Source organism: Balaenoptera borealis, assembly GCF_965194805.1.
Source record: "Balaenoptera borealis genome assembly, chromosome: 7".
NCBI classification, from domain to species: domain Eukaryota; kingdom Metazoa; phylum Chordata; class Mammalia; order Artiodactyla; family Balaenopteridae; genus Balaenoptera; species Balaenoptera borealis.
In genome coordinates, this window is record NC_138864.1 from 124,554,592 (window position 1) to 124,572,255 (window position 17,664).

Here is a 17,664-nt window from a genome sequence, read left to right on the forward strand (position 1 = left end):
CGATTTCCTCATCTGAAATGGGGAGAGTGACGGTGCCTATCTCACGGTGTTCCTGTGCCGGCTGTGTAAATGTTAGCCGTGAGCTGTTCTTATGTTTGGGGAGAGACACTGTGGTAGGCAGAATTCTGGCCCCAAAGAGAGCAGCAGGTCCTAATTGCTGGAACCTAGAAATGTTACCTTTCTTGGAAGGAGACACATTTATAGATGCAATTAATTAAGGATCTTGAGACGGGGAGATTGTCTTGGATATCAGGGTGGGCCCTACACGCCATCACAAGCATCCTTATAAGAAGGAGGCAGAGGGACTTCCCTGGTGGTCCAGTGGTTAAGACTCCATGTTCCCAATGCAGGGGGCCCAGGTTCGACCCCTGGTCAGGGAACTGGATCCTGCATGTCGCAACTAAGAGCCCACATGCTGCAACTAAAGATCCCGCATGCCGCAACTAAAGATCCCTCATGCCACACCTAAGACCCGGCACAGCCAAATAAGTAAGTAAATAAATAAATAAACACACACACAGAGGAGGCAGAGGGAGATCTGAGGACACAGAGAAGGCACCGTGAAGACAGAGCAGAGGTTGGCAGGTGCTGGCCCTGAAGACCGGAGTGATGCGGCCACAAGCCAAGGGATGCAGCAGCCATCAGAAGCTGGAAAGGCAACGGCATTCTCCCCTACAGGTTGCAGAAGGAACCCAGCCCTGCCAACCCCTTGATTTCATCGCAGTGACACTGATTTTGGACTTTTGGCCTCCAGACTTGTGCCGGAATAAACTTGTTTTAAGGAAACCCAGTGTGATCATCGGTCACAGCAGCCGCAGGACACAAATACAGATACAGAGATGATTAAAACACATTCCCTGCCTTCAAACAGAGCAGCCAGCCCAGAAGGAGGGACAGTCAGCCAAGCTTGATACGTGCTGGGACAGAGCGTGACGAGGGTGGACAGAGCAGAAGCCTGGGTGTGGCAGGCAAGGAAGGGTCTACGCAGTGCCCATGTCTGTCGGGAGAAGAGGAAGAGCGTCTGGGAGAGAAGCTAGCACACACCAAAGCAAGAGGGGCCCCTGGGGCCAGAATTTAGGCGTTTGGCAGAAACGGTGGATGAAGCAGACACAGTGAGGGTGGAGGTCTGGGACGGAGGGAGGGCCCCGCAGTCTGGGGTCTCGGCCAAGTGCACGTGGTCATCCTCTTACGGGGCAGTTGTCAAATCTTCTGACTCTCACCCTGGCTGTGGGGTCGATGTTTACCCCTCGACCATTATTAAGCAGCCCAGGAGTCCTCCATCCTTGGACACAGTAGGGCCTGTTTTTCAGGTAAAAGTGTTTCCATCTCGGATATAAGCACTTCCAACAGCAAACTGAAGCTGACTCAATCGGAGAAGAATTCAGGGACCAGAAAATCAACGGAAGCAAAGGAATGTTAGACCTAAGAGCCATTTCACAGACGAGGAGACTGATGAATTCAAATAATAACACATGGGAGCGTCATATTTATTACTTCAAGGATTTCGATCAGATTTTAAAACTTCATCTAGATATCTGGTATCTTGTAGATGGGGATTTAGAATCTCTTGGGTAGTTTCAAGCTGAGTCACACTTTTTTTTTTTTTTTTTTTTTGGCCCTGGGGTCAAGCTTAGTTTCTCTTGGAAGAACCCAACTTCCTGGGTTCTAAGAAACAGAATTTTTTTTAAAGTAAGAAAGAATCCCATCTTCTTGGATAGCACATACCAGGCCTCTAGGAAAACAACATTTGCGTAAATTAAGTAAACACGGGAAGAGGCTGCAGACTGTTTCCCTCAAAGTGCACATCAGTTTTAAAGTCGAGGGCAAATGTGTTTGGCAAAACCCAGCCCAGCTTTTTGCCAACCCCAAAATGTTTATAAAATATTTGAGGATTCGCAACGAGCTTTCCCCGAGACCAGATCAGCCATCAGGAGGGGTCGGGAGGGCTCAGCACCATGAGAGGGGTCCCCAGTGCTAACCAAGGCCAGGAGAGGCTCCCTCGGGGTGTCACTCCCATTCCAGCTCCTTCCGTCCCATCTCAACAGCATCTGACAGCAGGAAGGCAGAGTGTCATGTGAACCCGTCAATCAGACCAAGAAAAACACTGAAAATCCAAGCGTGGCACCTAGACTCGGTGAAACTGCAGCCATTAACCAAGACCGTGAGAGTGGGACAGCTTTTCTGATACGTAGAAGTAAAAAAAAAGGATATATACACTGATTGCAAATCAACAGAAATATAAACAGACTTGAAGAAAAGAGGTGATAATAAAAAGAAGTTTTTCAATGTAAAAAAAACTCATCTCTGAAGCTGGGCCAGGCTGACCCTCCGCCCCCTCAGGGGCCTGGCCAAGCTGGCAGGGGTCCCTGCATCGATCAAGTCTCTCCCCCCCGCACAAGCCCCTTCTCCGGCACAAGACGCCCATCTCACATCTGACAACCCAAGGGAGCGATCCGGGCTCAGAGCCCTCGCAGCACAGGGGCCCTGGAGGCTGCGGAGCGCACCCCTGACTATAATCCACAGACCTTCAACAGGGCTCCACCGCCCCGGCAGGATCACCAGGGGTGGAGGAGTGAGGGCTGGGAGAAGGGAGGGCCCATCACGTCTCCAGGGACCACAGCGCCTCGGCCACAAGCTGTTGGAATTGTGCAGAATAAGCAAGAAAGCCAAACTAAAAATAAATGTTTTTGAAGGGATGTAGAATGCAGATAAAATGCGGTTATTATGTTCAAAAGAATATGCTGAGGCTCAGGGTTTCCTGCCAAGGTAGCCGGCCCCGTCTCCCGGCTTGCACGCCCTTGGACTTGCTGCAGGTTTAGAGTCCAAGTGCCCCCTCCCCATGCAGCAGCAGCTCGCCGCGCTGGAGACCAGGGTCTGCAGGGGCAGAGGGGCCTGGAGTGGGCACGGCCCAGCTGAACACGCCTTCAACTCAGCATGAAAAGCGGGGCCTCCTCTCGCCCCGCTGCCCCTGGAGTCTTTCGTCTGCCCCCGTGGGTGCTCGTCTTCTCCAGCCTGCTCCCTGCAGCGCCCTCACCCGCTGTGGGCTCCGTCTCCTCCGCTGCCAGCAGGGTTCAGACAATCGGGAGCCCTAGGAGGGGTCTCTAGTTCGGGATACGCTGACCGAGGCCCTCAAACCACGGTCACACCTCCCTGGAGGGAGCCCCCTCCCCAGCCGTTTCCAGGCGGCAGTGACCGCTCCCACCCTCCCTCCTTCAGGCCTGGGGATGGTGACAGCCCCTCTGGTACTCGCCATAAGTACAGTGGTTCCCCACACTCTGCCCACATTTTGCAAGCGTCCCTTGATTAGACCCTCCTTGAGTTACCACTCGGAGGTGCCAGTTGTTTCCTGCCGTTGTCTGAGCACGGGAGCCCTGGCTGGAATGGACAGGGTCTGACAAAGCCATGAGGACTCAGGCTTGGGCCACCCGCCCCCAAGCTCCCAGCCCGGGCTGATGCTCTGGTCACTGCTGCCGCCACAGGGTCTGTCCTCAGCCCAGCCTCTCCTGCTCCACAACCTTGACCAATCTGCTCTCCCGCCTCCATCCCCGTTCTCCTTAATCCGCACCCACAGGGGAGCTCACCTGCCCCAGACGGTGGTCTCCGCAGAGCCTTAGAGTGAACTGCCAGTGTGGGCTTCCTTCACATCCGTGCTTAAAACAAACTGTTTTTTGATGGAATTTTTTCCTTGACCAGGACAAAGTTAATAACGATTTGTTTATGTCTGAGAGCCTTCCCTGTGCTCCCAAGTGCCCGCTTAAAAATATGTATGAGATGATTCAGCAATCCCACGTCTGGGTATATACCCAAAAGAATGGAAAGCAGGGCCTGGAAGAGGTATTTGCACACCCATGTTCACAGCAGCGTCACTCACAATGGCCAAGAAGTGGAAGCAGCCCAAGCGTCCGCCGACAGATGACGGATAAAGAAGATGTGTAAGATCCACACGGCAGAAGAGCACTCGGCTTTCAAAAGGAAGGACATTCTGGCCCATGCGACAACCTTGGGGACATTGTGCTGAGTGAAATGAGCCAGTCACAAAAAGACAACTAATATGTGATTCCACTTATGCAAGGTACCCAGAGGAGTCAGGTTCCTAGAGGCAGAAAGTAGAACAGTGGGTGCCAGGGGCTGGGGGAGGGAGGAATGAGGATATTGTTCAGAGGGGACGGTTTCAGTTTTACAAGAGGAAAAAATCCTGGAGGTGATGGTGGTGATGGCTGCACAACGTTTTGAACGTTTAATGTCTCTGAACTGTATATTATAAATGGCTAAGATGGTAAGTATTATGCTGTGTGTTTTTTATAACAATTAAAAATTGTCTCAGTTCCAGGCCCTCCTGGGCCAAGAGGTGAACCCTGGCTACCCCAGCCCACCAAGTTCCTGCTCTTCTGAAGTGCACACAGCCCCTTAGTTAAGCAATCGTTCTCTCAATCCAATCTGCAGATTCCCTGGGGCGGGATCCGAGACTCTTGCACCTTTGAATCCGACACAGGCACCCAGCGCCGTCAAGCCAACAGGCAGGTGAGGGGGAAAGGGCTCTGGACCCAGAGGGAGGAGCGCAGAGGGCTGGCAAGCCTCAGTTTCCTCATCTACAAAATGGGATGATAAAGAGTTGTGGGAGGCAAATGAAGAAGAGCTTTGGAGCTGGCATGGCACAGTGCCAAGGGATCCTGTTACTCACTTCGGGCATGAAGGATAAGACAGCGAATACAATGAGCTAGGAACTCTTTCTTAACTGGCTTGATGCCCACCATGACCTTATGAGGTTAGGTTCCTCTTGTTATCACCCCCAATTCACAGATAAACAAACTGAGGCACGGGACTTCCCTGGTGGTCCAGTGGGTAAGACTCCACGCTCCCAGTGCGGGGGACCCGGGTTCGATCCCTGGGCGGGGAACTAGATCCCACATGCATGCCGCAACTAAGAAGCCCTCATGCTGCAACTGAGGATCCCGCGTGCCGCAATGAAGATCCTGTGTGCCGCAACTAAGACTTGGCGCAGCCAAAATAAATAAATAAATAGGGCTTCCCTGGTGGCGCAGTGCTCAAGAATCCACCTGCCAATGCAGGGAACATGGGTTCGAGCCATGGTCCGGGAAGATCTGGGAAGATCCTCTGGTCCCCAACTGCTTCTGCACCGTGAGCTCGTCTGCAGAAGGAAAACGCATGGCAGGAGCTGCCAACCCAGGCCGCTCTGCCCAAGAAATCCAGGCCTGACCCACCAACAGGCTCTCCTTTGAAGCCTTCTGTGGGCCCCAAGCTGTGCAAGGAGCTGGCACTCACCCCGAGGTGGCAGTTTCTACGATGGCAGTGGAAAGAGCCTGGATTTGGAGTCAGGAGACCTGCAGGGTCTGCCACTGATCAGCCGTGTGGCCCCGGGGGAGCACAGCTTCCCTGCAACTCTGTCCTGCCCAGAGCAGGAGCCACACAGTGGGCGAGAAGCCTCTCTGCCGCCGACCAGCCGCGAGACCCTGGACAAGCCCTGCAACCACACTATGCATCAGGCATGCTGACAACAGCACCTGCCTCACGATGTGAGTGTCTAGGAGACACTTAGAATATGCTGCATGTTGGTAAATATCTGCATCTCCTGTTCTCATCTATAAACTGGTGTTATCATAGCAGCACTATTCACAATAGCCAAGACATGGAAGCAACGTGAATGTCCACCGACAGATAAATGGATAAAGAAAATGTGGTGTGTATACACACACACACACACAATGGAATACTACTCAGCTATCAAAAAGAATGAAATAATGCCATTTGCAGCAACATGGATGGACCTAGAGATTACCATACTAAGCGAAGTAAGTCAGAAAGAAAAAGACAAATACCATATGGTATCACTTATATGTGGAAACTAAAATACGATACAAATCAACATATCTACGAAACAAAAACAGACTCACAGACATAGAAAACAGACTTGTGGTTGCCAGGGGTGGGGAGGGAAGGAATGGGAGTTTGGGATTAGCAGAGGCAAACTATTATATAGAGAATGGATAAACAACAAGGTCCTACTGTATAGCACAGGGAACTATATTCAATATCCTGTGATAAACCCTAATGGAAAAGAATATGAAAAAGAATATATATAAATATATATGTATAACTGAGTCACTTTTCTGTACAGAAGAAATTAACACAACATTGTAAGTCAACTATACTTTAATACAATTTTAAAAATAAATAAATAAATTGCTGTCAATTGTTCTTAAATTTTTTTTTTTTTTTTGGCCGTGCCATGCAGCTTGTCTTAGTTCCCCAACCAGGGATTGAACCCAGACCCTCAGCAGTGAAAGCGCAGAGTCCTAACCACTGGACTGCCAGGGAATTCCCTAAACTGCTGTCAATTCTATCCACCTCACAGTTGCAAGGGTTAATAACATAAGAAATATGTACTTAGAAGGGTATTTATAAAATATAGGGCACTAAAATGTCAAGACATTTTTATTAATATTTCACTGATACAAAAAAAATCCTATGTACTTCCCTGGTGGCGCAGTGGTTAAGAATCCACCTGCCAAGGCAGGGGACACGAGTTTGATCCCTGGTCCGGGAAAATCCCACACGCCACAGAGCAACTAAGCCCGTGTGCCACAACTACTAAACCTGTGCGCCACAACTACTGAAGCCCACGCGCCTAGAGCCCAAGCTCTGCAACAAGAGAAGCCACTGCAATGAGAAGCCCGCGCACTGCAATGAAGAGTAGCCCCTGCTCGCCGTAACTAGAGAAAGCCCGCGTGCAGCAACGAAGACCCAATGCAGCCAAAAAAAAAAATCCTACAGAGGAGCAGTTGGCAGGTCCTTGCTTACCATGGGGGCCACACAAGGATTATCACACACCCAAAATGACTCTCTCACAAGTCTATTAGTGCAATTTCAGGATAAGGAAAGGTTATTTTTGTCCCCTCTGTCCTTGACAATTCTTAAAGTGCAAACCCTTATAAAAGAAACGACCCTGTCAGCAGTTTTTCTGTTTGATAGCGTTTTCCCGTGGAGTGGGAAGGCCTCCAACTAGGGCAACAGAGGGTCCAGCGTGGCCTTGCTAGGAAGCAGGTTCTGGTGTCCTGTGGGGACGAGCCGCTGTGAGGGTCACTAAAGTGGGTGTGAAGGGGACTTGCCAGGCACAGAGCCGGGTGAGGATGGCAGGGCAGGGCTGGGCAGGACTGTGGGCCTTGGGGACGGAGCCAGGTGCCCACTAGGCCAGAACCACCCTGGAAAGGACTGGAGCTTCCTGAGGCAGAAACTGGCCTACAAATTGGGCTTCCACAAGGGGTCCCAGGCCCAGGGCTCCCCAGGCCAGCCGATCATCAGAGTCACCTCACAGCTTGTTAGAAATGCCAATTCTGGAGTCCTACCCCCAAAGGCTCAGTGAAACCCAGACCTAGGCACCTGCATCTCTGAAAGCCCTCTAGGTACTGTTCTCATCTTTGGAAAGCAATACACACTGGATTTAAATTTTCTAACAGATCTATGCCTTGGCAGTGTGTGTGACTATCTGTGCGTGGTGGCCAACTCCCCATTATCTACACCAGCTCCCAAATAACAGGCAGTCCAAAATGCATCCCTACTGAGCTTTGAAATACCTACCATAACTGCTTTGATGTAAAACCAACAGGATGGGACTTCCCTAGCGGTCCAGTGGTTAAGATCCGCCTGCCAAAGTAGGGGACACGGTGTCGAGCCCTGGTCTGGGAAGATCCCACATGCTGCGGAGCAACTAAGCCCGTGCGCCACAACTACTGAAGCCCGCATGCCACAACTACTGAAGCCTGCGCACCTAAAGCCCGTGCTCCGCAACAAGAGAAGCCATCGCAATGAGAAGCCCGCGCACAGCAGTGAAGACCCAACGCAGCCACAAAATAAATAAATAAAAAATAAAAATAAAACCAACAGGGTGGGACTTCCCTAGCGGTCCAGTGGCTAAGACTCTGCTCTTCCACTGCAGGGGGCACAGGTTCGCTCCTCGGTCGGGGGGAACTAAGATCCCACGAGCCGCATGGCCCAAAGATAAATGAATAAATAAATAAAATAAAATGAAAATAAGAAAACCCGCAGGGTCAGGATCAGCCAATACGGAAGCTAATTTACTCCCTGTGCCTAGATGAGCCAGGAGGCCTGGGGCAGGCCACCCAGGATTTGCTGATTATGGTGGAAAAACCAGCAGTGAAAAATAACTGTGCACACAGCGCAGGCAACCTGGTGCTTCCACAAGGGGCTATAGGAGCCACTCAGACAACAGAGGGACCTCTCAGTCCTGTGCTGCAGGCATGTGACAGGGACCCGAGGTAAGAAAAACATCCACCTCCCCTTGAGTAAGCCACAAATACAAATCAGTGTGGGTGTATTGGTAGGGCTCTTTCATAAAACAATATTTACGCCTATGTGTACCTCCTGCTATTTCATGGAGTTTCCAAACATGCCAAATTGCGGGTGAAATGAGGCAGCGAGAGAGCAGGGCAGGGGGGTCGAATGAGGGAGGGGGTTTTCGACTCTGCCCCCCCATGGGCTGTGTAAACCTCTGGCGAACTACGTAACTCCGTGCCTCAGTTCCCCTGCCTGCACGAGTGGTGGGAAAACGGTACCACACCATGCGGAGTGCACTCGGTAGTGCCCAGGCCGATTAACAAACCACTGTTGTGACTACAAAGGCCCGGAGAGAGGAGATGTTCAGCCAAAGGTCACAAGGCCTGTGAGAGACGAGGGAAGCTGAAAGGGGCAGAGCTGCGATTTCTTTTTGTTTGTTAAAACTGCGGTGATGGAAGGGATTTCACCCAGCGGTTGACAGGTGATCTGCGCCCTCGCAGCCTCGCCCCTCGGCTCACTGGCCCGTAACGTAGCCCCCTCTGCACTCCCACCCCACCCAGCGCTCTTCCACGAGGGCTGGACTTTGGGGAAGGGGTCTGCGGACGAAAGCGCCCAGGTCTGAGGCAGGCAAGCGGCAGAGAGGAGGACAGAGCGAGAGGTCGGAGGACGCGGCCGAGCGGGTCTACCTTGCAGGAGGGCGCAGCACTGGCCGTCCGCGGTGCTCCAGAGTCGGGCCGTGCCGTCCTCGCTGCCCGTCAGCAGGCGCTGCCCGTCGGGGCTCAGGCTGAGCCAGTTGATGCCCCCGCGGTGGTCCGCGCAGACCCTCAGGGCAGACCCTCCGCCCCCCATCCCGCCGGTCGGGCGGCGGACTAGGAGGAGGCTGCGCCCCGCTAGGCAGGGGCGCCCGGGTATCCTCGCCGCGGCTCCCTGTGGCTGCGTCCCGCGGCCATCGCGGGGCCTCCGGCCCCCGGCTCCTGCGGAAGCACGCGGCGCGGGTGAAGCGGCGGACGCTCGCCCCCGTGGCCTCCCGGCCCGCGGAGCCGGCGGGGGCTGCGCTGCGCGGGGCGGCCCACTCGGGACTCCCGGTCCCCGGGTGCAGCAGTCGCAGCCCCACCGGCGCGGAACGCCTCCCTTGCCCGCGCCCCCAGGGAAGACCCGCACCCCACCTGAGCAGAGGCGTCCCGGGGCGCGCGGGAAAGCCCGGCTCTCTTCTCGGGGCGCCGGGGACTGGGGGGAACACGGGAAGCGGAGCGCCCCGCGTAAGCTCCCCGGCCCGCTCCGCGCGCTCCGGGCGGCCGAGGCGAACAATACGGTTCAGCCTGGCTCCTCCTCAGAGACCACCCCTCAACCTGTCCCCTCCCACTTTCCTGGCCTGCGCTCCCGCCCCCGCCCTCGCCCCCGCCCCCGCCCCCTCGGGACAGACCTCAGCCCGCGGTCCCCGCGCCCGCCCCGGGGACGCTGCGCACCGCTCGGCGTGCGACGGTTCCGGCTGCCCGGCCTGCGCCTCTGGGCTCCCGCCCTCTGCCACCCCCGCCAGGACCAAAGGCCGGGACGAGGAGGAGGAGGAGGAGGAGGTGGACTGCAGGGTCTGGGCTGGGGAGACGCTCACGCCGGGAACGCACTCGGGCCGGCGGCTGCGCGCCACCACCAGGCAAGTCAGCTCCTTCCAGGCTCCCAGTCCTAAGGACCCTGCCAGAGGGGCTCTCGGGGGACTTGGGGTCGGCCCTCCTCGTTGGAGAGCGCCCTTAGTCCGCCCTCGCTGGGGAATTACGTGCACACCCCGAATCCTAAATAAGTCCCGCAAGAGGAGGAGGAGCCCCCCTCCCCGCGTCCCCAGGCTCGGCGCGCACCTCTGACTGTCCACCGAGATCTCTGCCGGAATCCGACGCCCCGGGCAGCGAGACCTCCTGGAGCGCGGGTCTGCGGGTTCCCATCAGGCAGTTCCGGTGCCGGCTCGGCGGCCGGGGGTGGGGGTGGGGGCGGGGGTGGGGGCGGGGTGACCCCCTACTCGGATCCTCCAGGTCCTAAAGGTAGCAGGATTTCCCCGAACCCTCCAGGGCTCTTTAGAGAAGCTAGCCAGGCGATCTCAGATCGGATTTGTGTCGGTGTGTTTTGGGGGGCGGGGAGCAGGGTGGCTCCGGAAAGCTAGCCCTCATCACGACGACCGGACCTTCTAATGGTTGACCACGTCCAGACTCCGAAAGAAAAGCCCATAATGGGGTCCCATGGGGCATTGGGCCATTTATTCTCCAAGTGGTCAAAACCAGAGAAAACCATTCTTTCTTTCCCCAAATTTGTGAATCACCTTGCAGCTCTGCTTAAGGAGTGGGAACTTACTTCGTAGGCGATGGGGACCAGTGAAGGGTTTGGGGAGGGGTGATGGTTAGACGTTTGGAGACGTTTGGAAAAAGACTGGTGGAGGTGGGTTGAAAGGAGGCAGGAGGGGGCTGCTGGGATCCAGCAGGAGAGAGGAAGGCAGAAAGGGCAGGGATATTCCAGAGGTGGACTCTTCAGAAACTAGATGCCTGCTGGGAGGAAGGAGGGACTCTGGGAGTCCCCACTGAGCCGAGAGACTGGGTAGATGGTGGCTGATGACACCTGTTCAGAGGATGCTTCTACGGGCTGATCGTGAGTTCATTTTAGGACCTGTGTACTTAAAGGGGCCATTGCAACATCCAGATGTGAAGACTGATGGGCATCTGGCCATACAGGTGTAGCCTACAGCTGAGGCCAGGCAGAGAGGGTGGGAGTCATGAGCATGCCTGGGAGCTGCAGCCCTTGGGGAAGGTGAGGTGAAGAGTGAGAAGACATAGGGAGAGTTTACACAGAGAAGAGCTGATACCGACCAGGGTTCTTGGCTTTCCCCAGTCAATAGAAATTGACTAGAGGCCAGACAAGAAATTCAGGCAAGGCTTTAATTGGGGCCCCTGCTGCAGCAGGGGGGGAGCGAGAACACACAACAGGTTCCCTTGCTCTCTCGCTCCCTGTGTGTGTGGGTGAGCTTGTTCCTTCTATGGGGTGAGGGTAGGAGTCTGGGGGTCAGGCTGGAGGGGTGGCATAGGTGCTTTACCCACCCTTCTGGTGGTGTTGTGTGCAGGGGGCATGCACAGTACCCTGCTTTTGCTCCTGACCCCCATCTTTTGCTCCGGGCTCTTCAAAAGTGGCAGTAGGGGTTTTTTGGGTCTTTTGTAGCTTTTTGCCCATAATTTGCCCCAACTGCTCATGCATGCAGTTATTTTTAGTCCCATATAGTTTCTTTGTATTTTGTTGCTTGAGGAGAGGTGTGTCCAGATGCGAGCACTGCAACACTGCAAAGGGTCCAAGGTCCCAGCCTGTCTCAGAGCCAGAGGAGACCCAAATGTTCTGAACAGGCATCTATTATCTTGGACACCAAGAAGAGAAGGTGTTCAAGAAGTGGGGAGGTCCAAGGCAGGGTGAGATGATCATGGCCACACCCTCAAGGAGCCTGCCTACTAGTGTTTGAAAAAGGACAGCTACACTATGAGAAAAGTTGAATTTCCAAGGAGCCCACACAATTGAAGTGAGCAAGATGGGAGGCATACCTTTCTGTTCCTCAGTCGCCACCAACACAAACCTGCTCCCTTCTCAGCTCCCAGCACACGGAGCGGATTCAGAAGCACTGCCACAACGTCAACCAGCCAAGGTCCAGTATTGCTCACCCCCACCATCTTCCTCTTTCCAAGTTGATACAGTTTTTGTTCATCTTGCCCTTCTCCTTTATTCCTCTTCCCCCACATTGGCTTGGCCAAAGTGGTCCCCTGGTAGGGAGTGAGCCAGCCGGTCTATTTCCTTATGTGTGTGGGGAGAGTGTGTGTGTGAGATGGTGTGGGGTGTCTCGGTGCCTGCATGTGCAGTGAAGATGCTATCTTAAGCCTGCTTCTCTTCTCAGGTCAAGCATTACAGACTCTGCTTTGGTGAACTTCACCCAAATCTAACAGGGGTGCAAGAAGGTGGGAAAGTTGGGAAACAGCACCTAATTCCTCTGAAACTGGGGTCTCCCGCCTCCCACCTTGAGAACACAGAGCTGTAGAGACCCGGGAGCCAAGCTAGGTCTGCCAGCAAAACTGTGCAATCAGCAAACACTGGTCTCCCTCCCCCACGTCATGCACTTAACTATCTTCCAGAGACTCCTCCAAGGGCCCAGATCCCTCATGGGAGAAACAGGAGAGGGGCAATGTTTGATTGAAGGTTGGCGGGGGGGACTCCGGGCACCAACAGCGATGGAGGAGACCATTTTGTGCCAGGGGGTGCTCAGACACATGCCACACAAATAGCCACAATTCCACCTGCTAGAAAGAATGACTGCTGCAGGGGCCTACTCTGCAGGGCATCAAGAAAGGCAGATGGGTACTGAGTTTCTTCTATTTATTTATTGGGTTTCACTGGGTGTTAGTTGCGGCAGGCAGGCTCCTTAGTTGTGGCATGCAAACTCTTAGTTGCGGCGTGCATGTGGGATCCAGTTCCCTGACCAGGGATCGAACCCGGGCCCCCTGCATTGGGAGCGTGGAGTCTTAACCACTGGGCCACCAGGGAAGTCCCAGGTACTGGCTTTTGATTTGGGGTGATGAAAAAAGTATGACTAGATAGTGGTGATAGTTGCACAATGTGAATGTGAATGTACATAATGTACATAATGTCACTGAAGTGTACAATTTAAAATGGTTACAATGGTAAATTTTGTTATGTGTATTTTACCACACACAAACACAAAACATATTGTATTATTGGAAGAAAAAAGAGGGCTTTGTGAAACCTCAGTATTATTACTATTATAATTAATGTTCGGAGGACGATTATCAGAGAATTAAAATTATTGTTTGGGGAATAATACATGGCCATATACCCTTAGAACCCTGTATATGCACGTCCCACACTGTGAGTGTTGCCAGGGTCCAGAGAAGGATGGGACCAGCATTAGATATCAGAGAGTCCTGTAGTCTCTGAGCAAGGGTCCTGAACCAGAATGCGCCGGACCACTGGGCTCAGGTCTCCCCACTCCCCAACCCCCTCATTCCCAGGATGACATGCTCTCAATCTGCTCCAAGGAGTCACCGTCCATTCTAAAAAGGGTCAAGATTTAAAAACAAGCAGGTTTAGAAAACCAAATCTCCCTCTCATGACAAGAAAATCTCTTTTACTGGCCACTGTCTCGCTGCTGGCCCCCAAAGTCAGCAGTCAGGCCCTCTGGACAAGAGAGTTGCCACTCAGAGACTGGCCCAGAGGAAGGTTCAGAGACTCGACACACACATGGCTCTCCAAGCTCACCCCACATCCGGCACTGGAATGTCTGGGCCTTTCCTGGGTGTCTGACCGGGGCAGTGTTAGTAAAGACATGGCTATTCTGTAGTATTAAAGCCAGCTGGTAAACATCCCATCCCTCCAAATTTCATTTTATCTCCCCCACAGACTCTTCCTGGCAGCTTTGGAGAAATGTCAGAGGCTAACTAGACAAAGGAAAGGCAGTTTTTCAACAGCTTTCAGAATTCACTAGCTTTGACTTCAAGTCTGGCCAATGTGAAGTAATAGGGATTGGATTTACCCTCCTGCTTCCTACCTGAAACAACCAAAAACCAGACACATAAAATATGTGAAACGGTTTTTAAGACACTGGGCATCTGGCAACAAAGGACAGCAGTTCCTGAGAGACAGGGACAGATGAGGTGAGTCCTATGAGAGGCCAACTTACTGCCCTGAGAGAATTTCCAGACCTCAGAGCAGGAAGGGGTAGCCTGGATGGAGCCCAGTGGACTCCCTGAGTTTCAGAAACAGCTGAGCAACCAGGACAAACAAGTGCCTAGAGTTGGATAAATTACCAGAGAGCGGAGACCCCTGGAGACCTACAGAAGGTCCCTCTCCAGTATGCAGCTGGAGACAGATTAACACGTGCATGGGAAGAAACTACCCAAGGTGGGAAAAGGATTACTGCCCAACCCCACACAGGGCTGAGAGTAGTGCACCAAGGACATGAAAACAGTTATTGTAACTGTATTCCATGTGTTCAAAAGGTGATGTAGAATCAAGGACTCCCAACTGAAATTCTAGAGATGAAAGCAATGTCTGATATTAAACAATAGCAACACTGGATGGAATTAACAGCAGATGAGGCATTTCAGCATAAAATATTAGTAAACTTGAAGACATAGCAGTAAAAACTATCCAAAACGAAAAGCAGAGAAAAAAAGAATTTAAAAAACGGAAAAAGCATCAGTAAGCTGTGGGACAACTTCATGCAGCCTAATATATGAGTGATTGTACTCCTTGAAGAAGGGGGAAGAAAGGAGGGAACAGAAAAAAATATTTGAAGAACTAAGGGCTGAAAGTTTCCAAATTTGATGAAAGTTATAAATTCACAGATCCAAGGAACTCACCAAACTCCAAACGTAAGAAACACAAAAGACACAAGCTTCATCAAGAAGAATATATAACCTGAATAGCCCTGTATCTATATTTAAAACTGAATTTGTAGTTAAAACCTTTCCACAAACAAAACTTAAGACCCAGATGGCTTCACTGGGGAATTGTACCAATTATTTAAGGAAGAAATAAGACCAATTCTCTAAAATGCTTCTAGAAAATTGAAGAGGAGGGAATGCTTCTCAGTTCATTCTGTGAGGCAAGTATTACTCTGATATCAAAATCAAAGACATTATAAGAAATAAAATTATATGCCACTATTCATCATGAGCATAGATGCAAAAGTTCTAAACAAAACTTTAGCAATCGAATTCAACAATATAAATATAAAAACCATAAAACATCAAGACCAAGTGAGATTTACCCCACGAATTCAAAGTTGGTTTAACATTCAAAAATCAATCAATGTGGGCTTCCCTGGTGGCTCAGTGGTTAAGAATCCACCTGCCAATGCAGGGGACACAGGTTCGATCCCTGGTCCGGGAAGATCCCACATGCCGCGGAGCAACTAAGCCTGTGCGCCACAACTACTGAGCCTGTGCTCTGGAGCCCACGAGCCACAACTACTGAACATGTGTGCCACAACTACTGAAGCCCGCGCACCTAGAGCCCATGCTCCACAGCAAGAGAAGCCACTGCAATGAGAAGCTTGCGCACCTCAACGAAGAGTAGCCCCCGCTTGCTGCAACTAGAGAAAGCCCACGCACAGGAAGGAAGACCAAACGCAGCCAAAAAAAAAAAAAACTATTGTGTTTCAAAGTGAAAAATCAGTCTACAGAATGGGAGAAAATATTTGCAAATCATATCTCTGATAAGGCTTTAGTATTCAGAATGTATTTTTTAAAAATCTTACGACTCAACAATAAAAATGCAAATAACCCAATTTAAAAATGAGGAAAAGATTTGAATAACATTTCTCCAAAGAAGAATACAAAATAACCAATGAACACATGAAAAGATGCTCAACATAAACTAGTCATTAGAGAAATTCAAATTAAAACCACAATGAGATACCACTACACCTATTAGAATGATTAAAATGAACAAGTCTGATCATTCCAAGAATTCTTGTTGGCAAGAATATGAAACGACTGGAACTTTCATATACAGGCACACCTCGTTCTATTGCACTTCACAGATGTTGCCTTTTACAAACTGAAGGTTTGTGGCAACCCTGTGTCAAGTCTATCGGCACCATTTTTCCAACGGCATCTGCTCACTTTGTGTCTCTGTGTCACATTTTGGTAATTCTTGAAATATTTCAAACTTTTTCATTGTTATTATATTTATTACACTGATCTATGATCAGTGACCTTTGATGTTACTATGACTTGCTGAAGGCTCAGATGATGGTTAGCACTTTTTAGCAACAAAATATTTTAAAATTAAGGTATGTACTTTTTTTTAGACATAATGCTATTGCACACAGTACACTACAATATAGTGTGAACATAACTTTTATATGCACTGGGAAACCCCAAAATTTGTGTGACTCACTTTATTGTTACATTTACTTTATTGCAGTGATCTGGAACTGAGCCCACATCTCCGAGGCGTGCCTGCACATCTGATGAGAATATAAAACAGTACAACCACTTCGGAAAACAGTTTGGCAATTTCCTAGAGAGTTAAACATACACCTACCATATGACTCATCCATTCCTCTTTAGCCAAGAGCACGAAAGCATCTGTCCATGTGAAGACTTATGCATGAATTTTCATAGCAGCTTTATTTCCAATAGTCAAAACTGGAAACACCCCCAGATTTCAAGTCAAGAGTTTAGCTGAGCTAATGCTGCCTCAGCATCCATTTTTTTGGCCAGGGGGCCTCCAAGGACCTTCCTGCTGTTCCAGGGGGCCCGTCTCTCCTTCCCTCAGGGTCCTGGTCTGATCTTTTCTACCCTCTCCGGCCCCAGCCCAGGGTCCCTCCCATTACTCAACAATTAAATATAGCACAATTATTCTTGAAGTGGAATTACTAGGCTTCCATTTGCTGTTAAGGGGGCCAAGGGAGCTCTTCCCCTACATTCCAGATTTCAGCCTCAGAAGGAGAAATATTTGAGACAGAGAGACTTTCCCAAGCATCCTGATTTTTCCTTGTGCAGGTGACAGCCATCTTTGGTTTATGGTTTCAGACCAACTTTGCCAACTCCTTGCAAGTAATTACCTGAAACTAACCCATCACTCATACTCTTCACCAGCATCTTGCTTGCACCGGCTTACGAAGAGGTAAAACCAGGTCTCTGTATTCGCCGGCCAATGGAAAAGTGACGATTTACAAAGGTGGTAGAAACTTTCCGACATATTCCCCCCCCCCCCCACATAACACTAAACAAACAAAAATTCCTGTGCTTTTGGAATGTTTATTTTATTCCAGTATAATCGAGTGACCATCATAAGGCAGGCACAATTACACGATGGGTAATAACTTTTGGCTTCCATGACGACTTCTCAGGATAATTATTATCTTCCTGATTTTACTGATGAGGAAACTGAAGCCTTGAGAGGTTAAGCAAAGTCGCTCAGCTGGTGAGTGGAGATTGCATATCTGTTATCGCCAAGCCTAAGGGCGTGTCCACCAAATGACAGAGTCAGTGGCTTGGATGGAGCGGGCCCACCCTCTGTGCGAACACATAGAAGGCTCGTGGTTCTGCCTTTCGCTCCAGTCCCGCTGAATTTTCCTAGAGAGGTCTTGGGCAAAGATCTGGCAAGAGTCTCTTTCCCCGAATATTCAGATGAGGATCTGTGGGTGCTGCCCTAAGAGCATTTCTCTGAGGATGAGATAAGCAAGGCGACAGTCTCAGGGTGGACACACTTCCCCTGTCAGAGACCTCAGAGCTGCTGCACGTGGGCCCCGTGCTCTTCATCCTCATCTGACACACTGTGGCAGCCTGGTTAGGGTGTGTGCGTGTGTGT

The 17,664-nt window shown here is 51.1% G+C and overlaps 1 protein-coding gene and 1 long non-coding RNA gene across 9 annotated transcripts in view; one reads left to right on the plus strand and one right to left on the minus strand.

Moving 5' to 3' along the window:
• WDR86 (WD repeat domain 86) overlaps positions 1-10,251 on the minus strand; it is a 37,454-nt gene extending 27,203 nt beyond the window's left edge. For 2 of the 8 annotated variants that reach the window (XM_082399002.1, XM_082398998.1), the window contains exons 1-2: positions 9,737-9,802; positions 9,000-9,287 (exon numbers count right to left, since the gene is read on the minus strand). In XM_082399002.1, the coding sequence (XP_082255128.1) occupies positions 9,000-9,162 (163 nt within the window). In that variant the 5' untranslated portion in view covers positions 9,163-9,287; positions 9,737-9,802. Of the gene's footprint in view, positions 1-2,525; positions 2,636-3,250; positions 5,150-5,283; positions 5,483-7,596; positions 7,613-8,999; positions 9,288-9,479; positions 9,609-9,736; positions 9,884-10,163 lie in introns of those variants that run through there. The other 6 variants (XM_082399001.1, XM_082399000.1, XM_082399005.1 and 3 more) reach the window with 6 other exon arrangements.
• LOC309632003 lies at positions 9,839-16,717 on the plus strand. The gene is made up of 2 exons (XR_014246693.1): positions 9,839-9,964; positions 16,273-16,717. It is a non-coding gene; the product is annotated as an uncharacterized lncRNA (long non-coding RNA).
• The last annotated feature ends 947 nt before the right edge of the window (positions 16,718-17,664 follow it).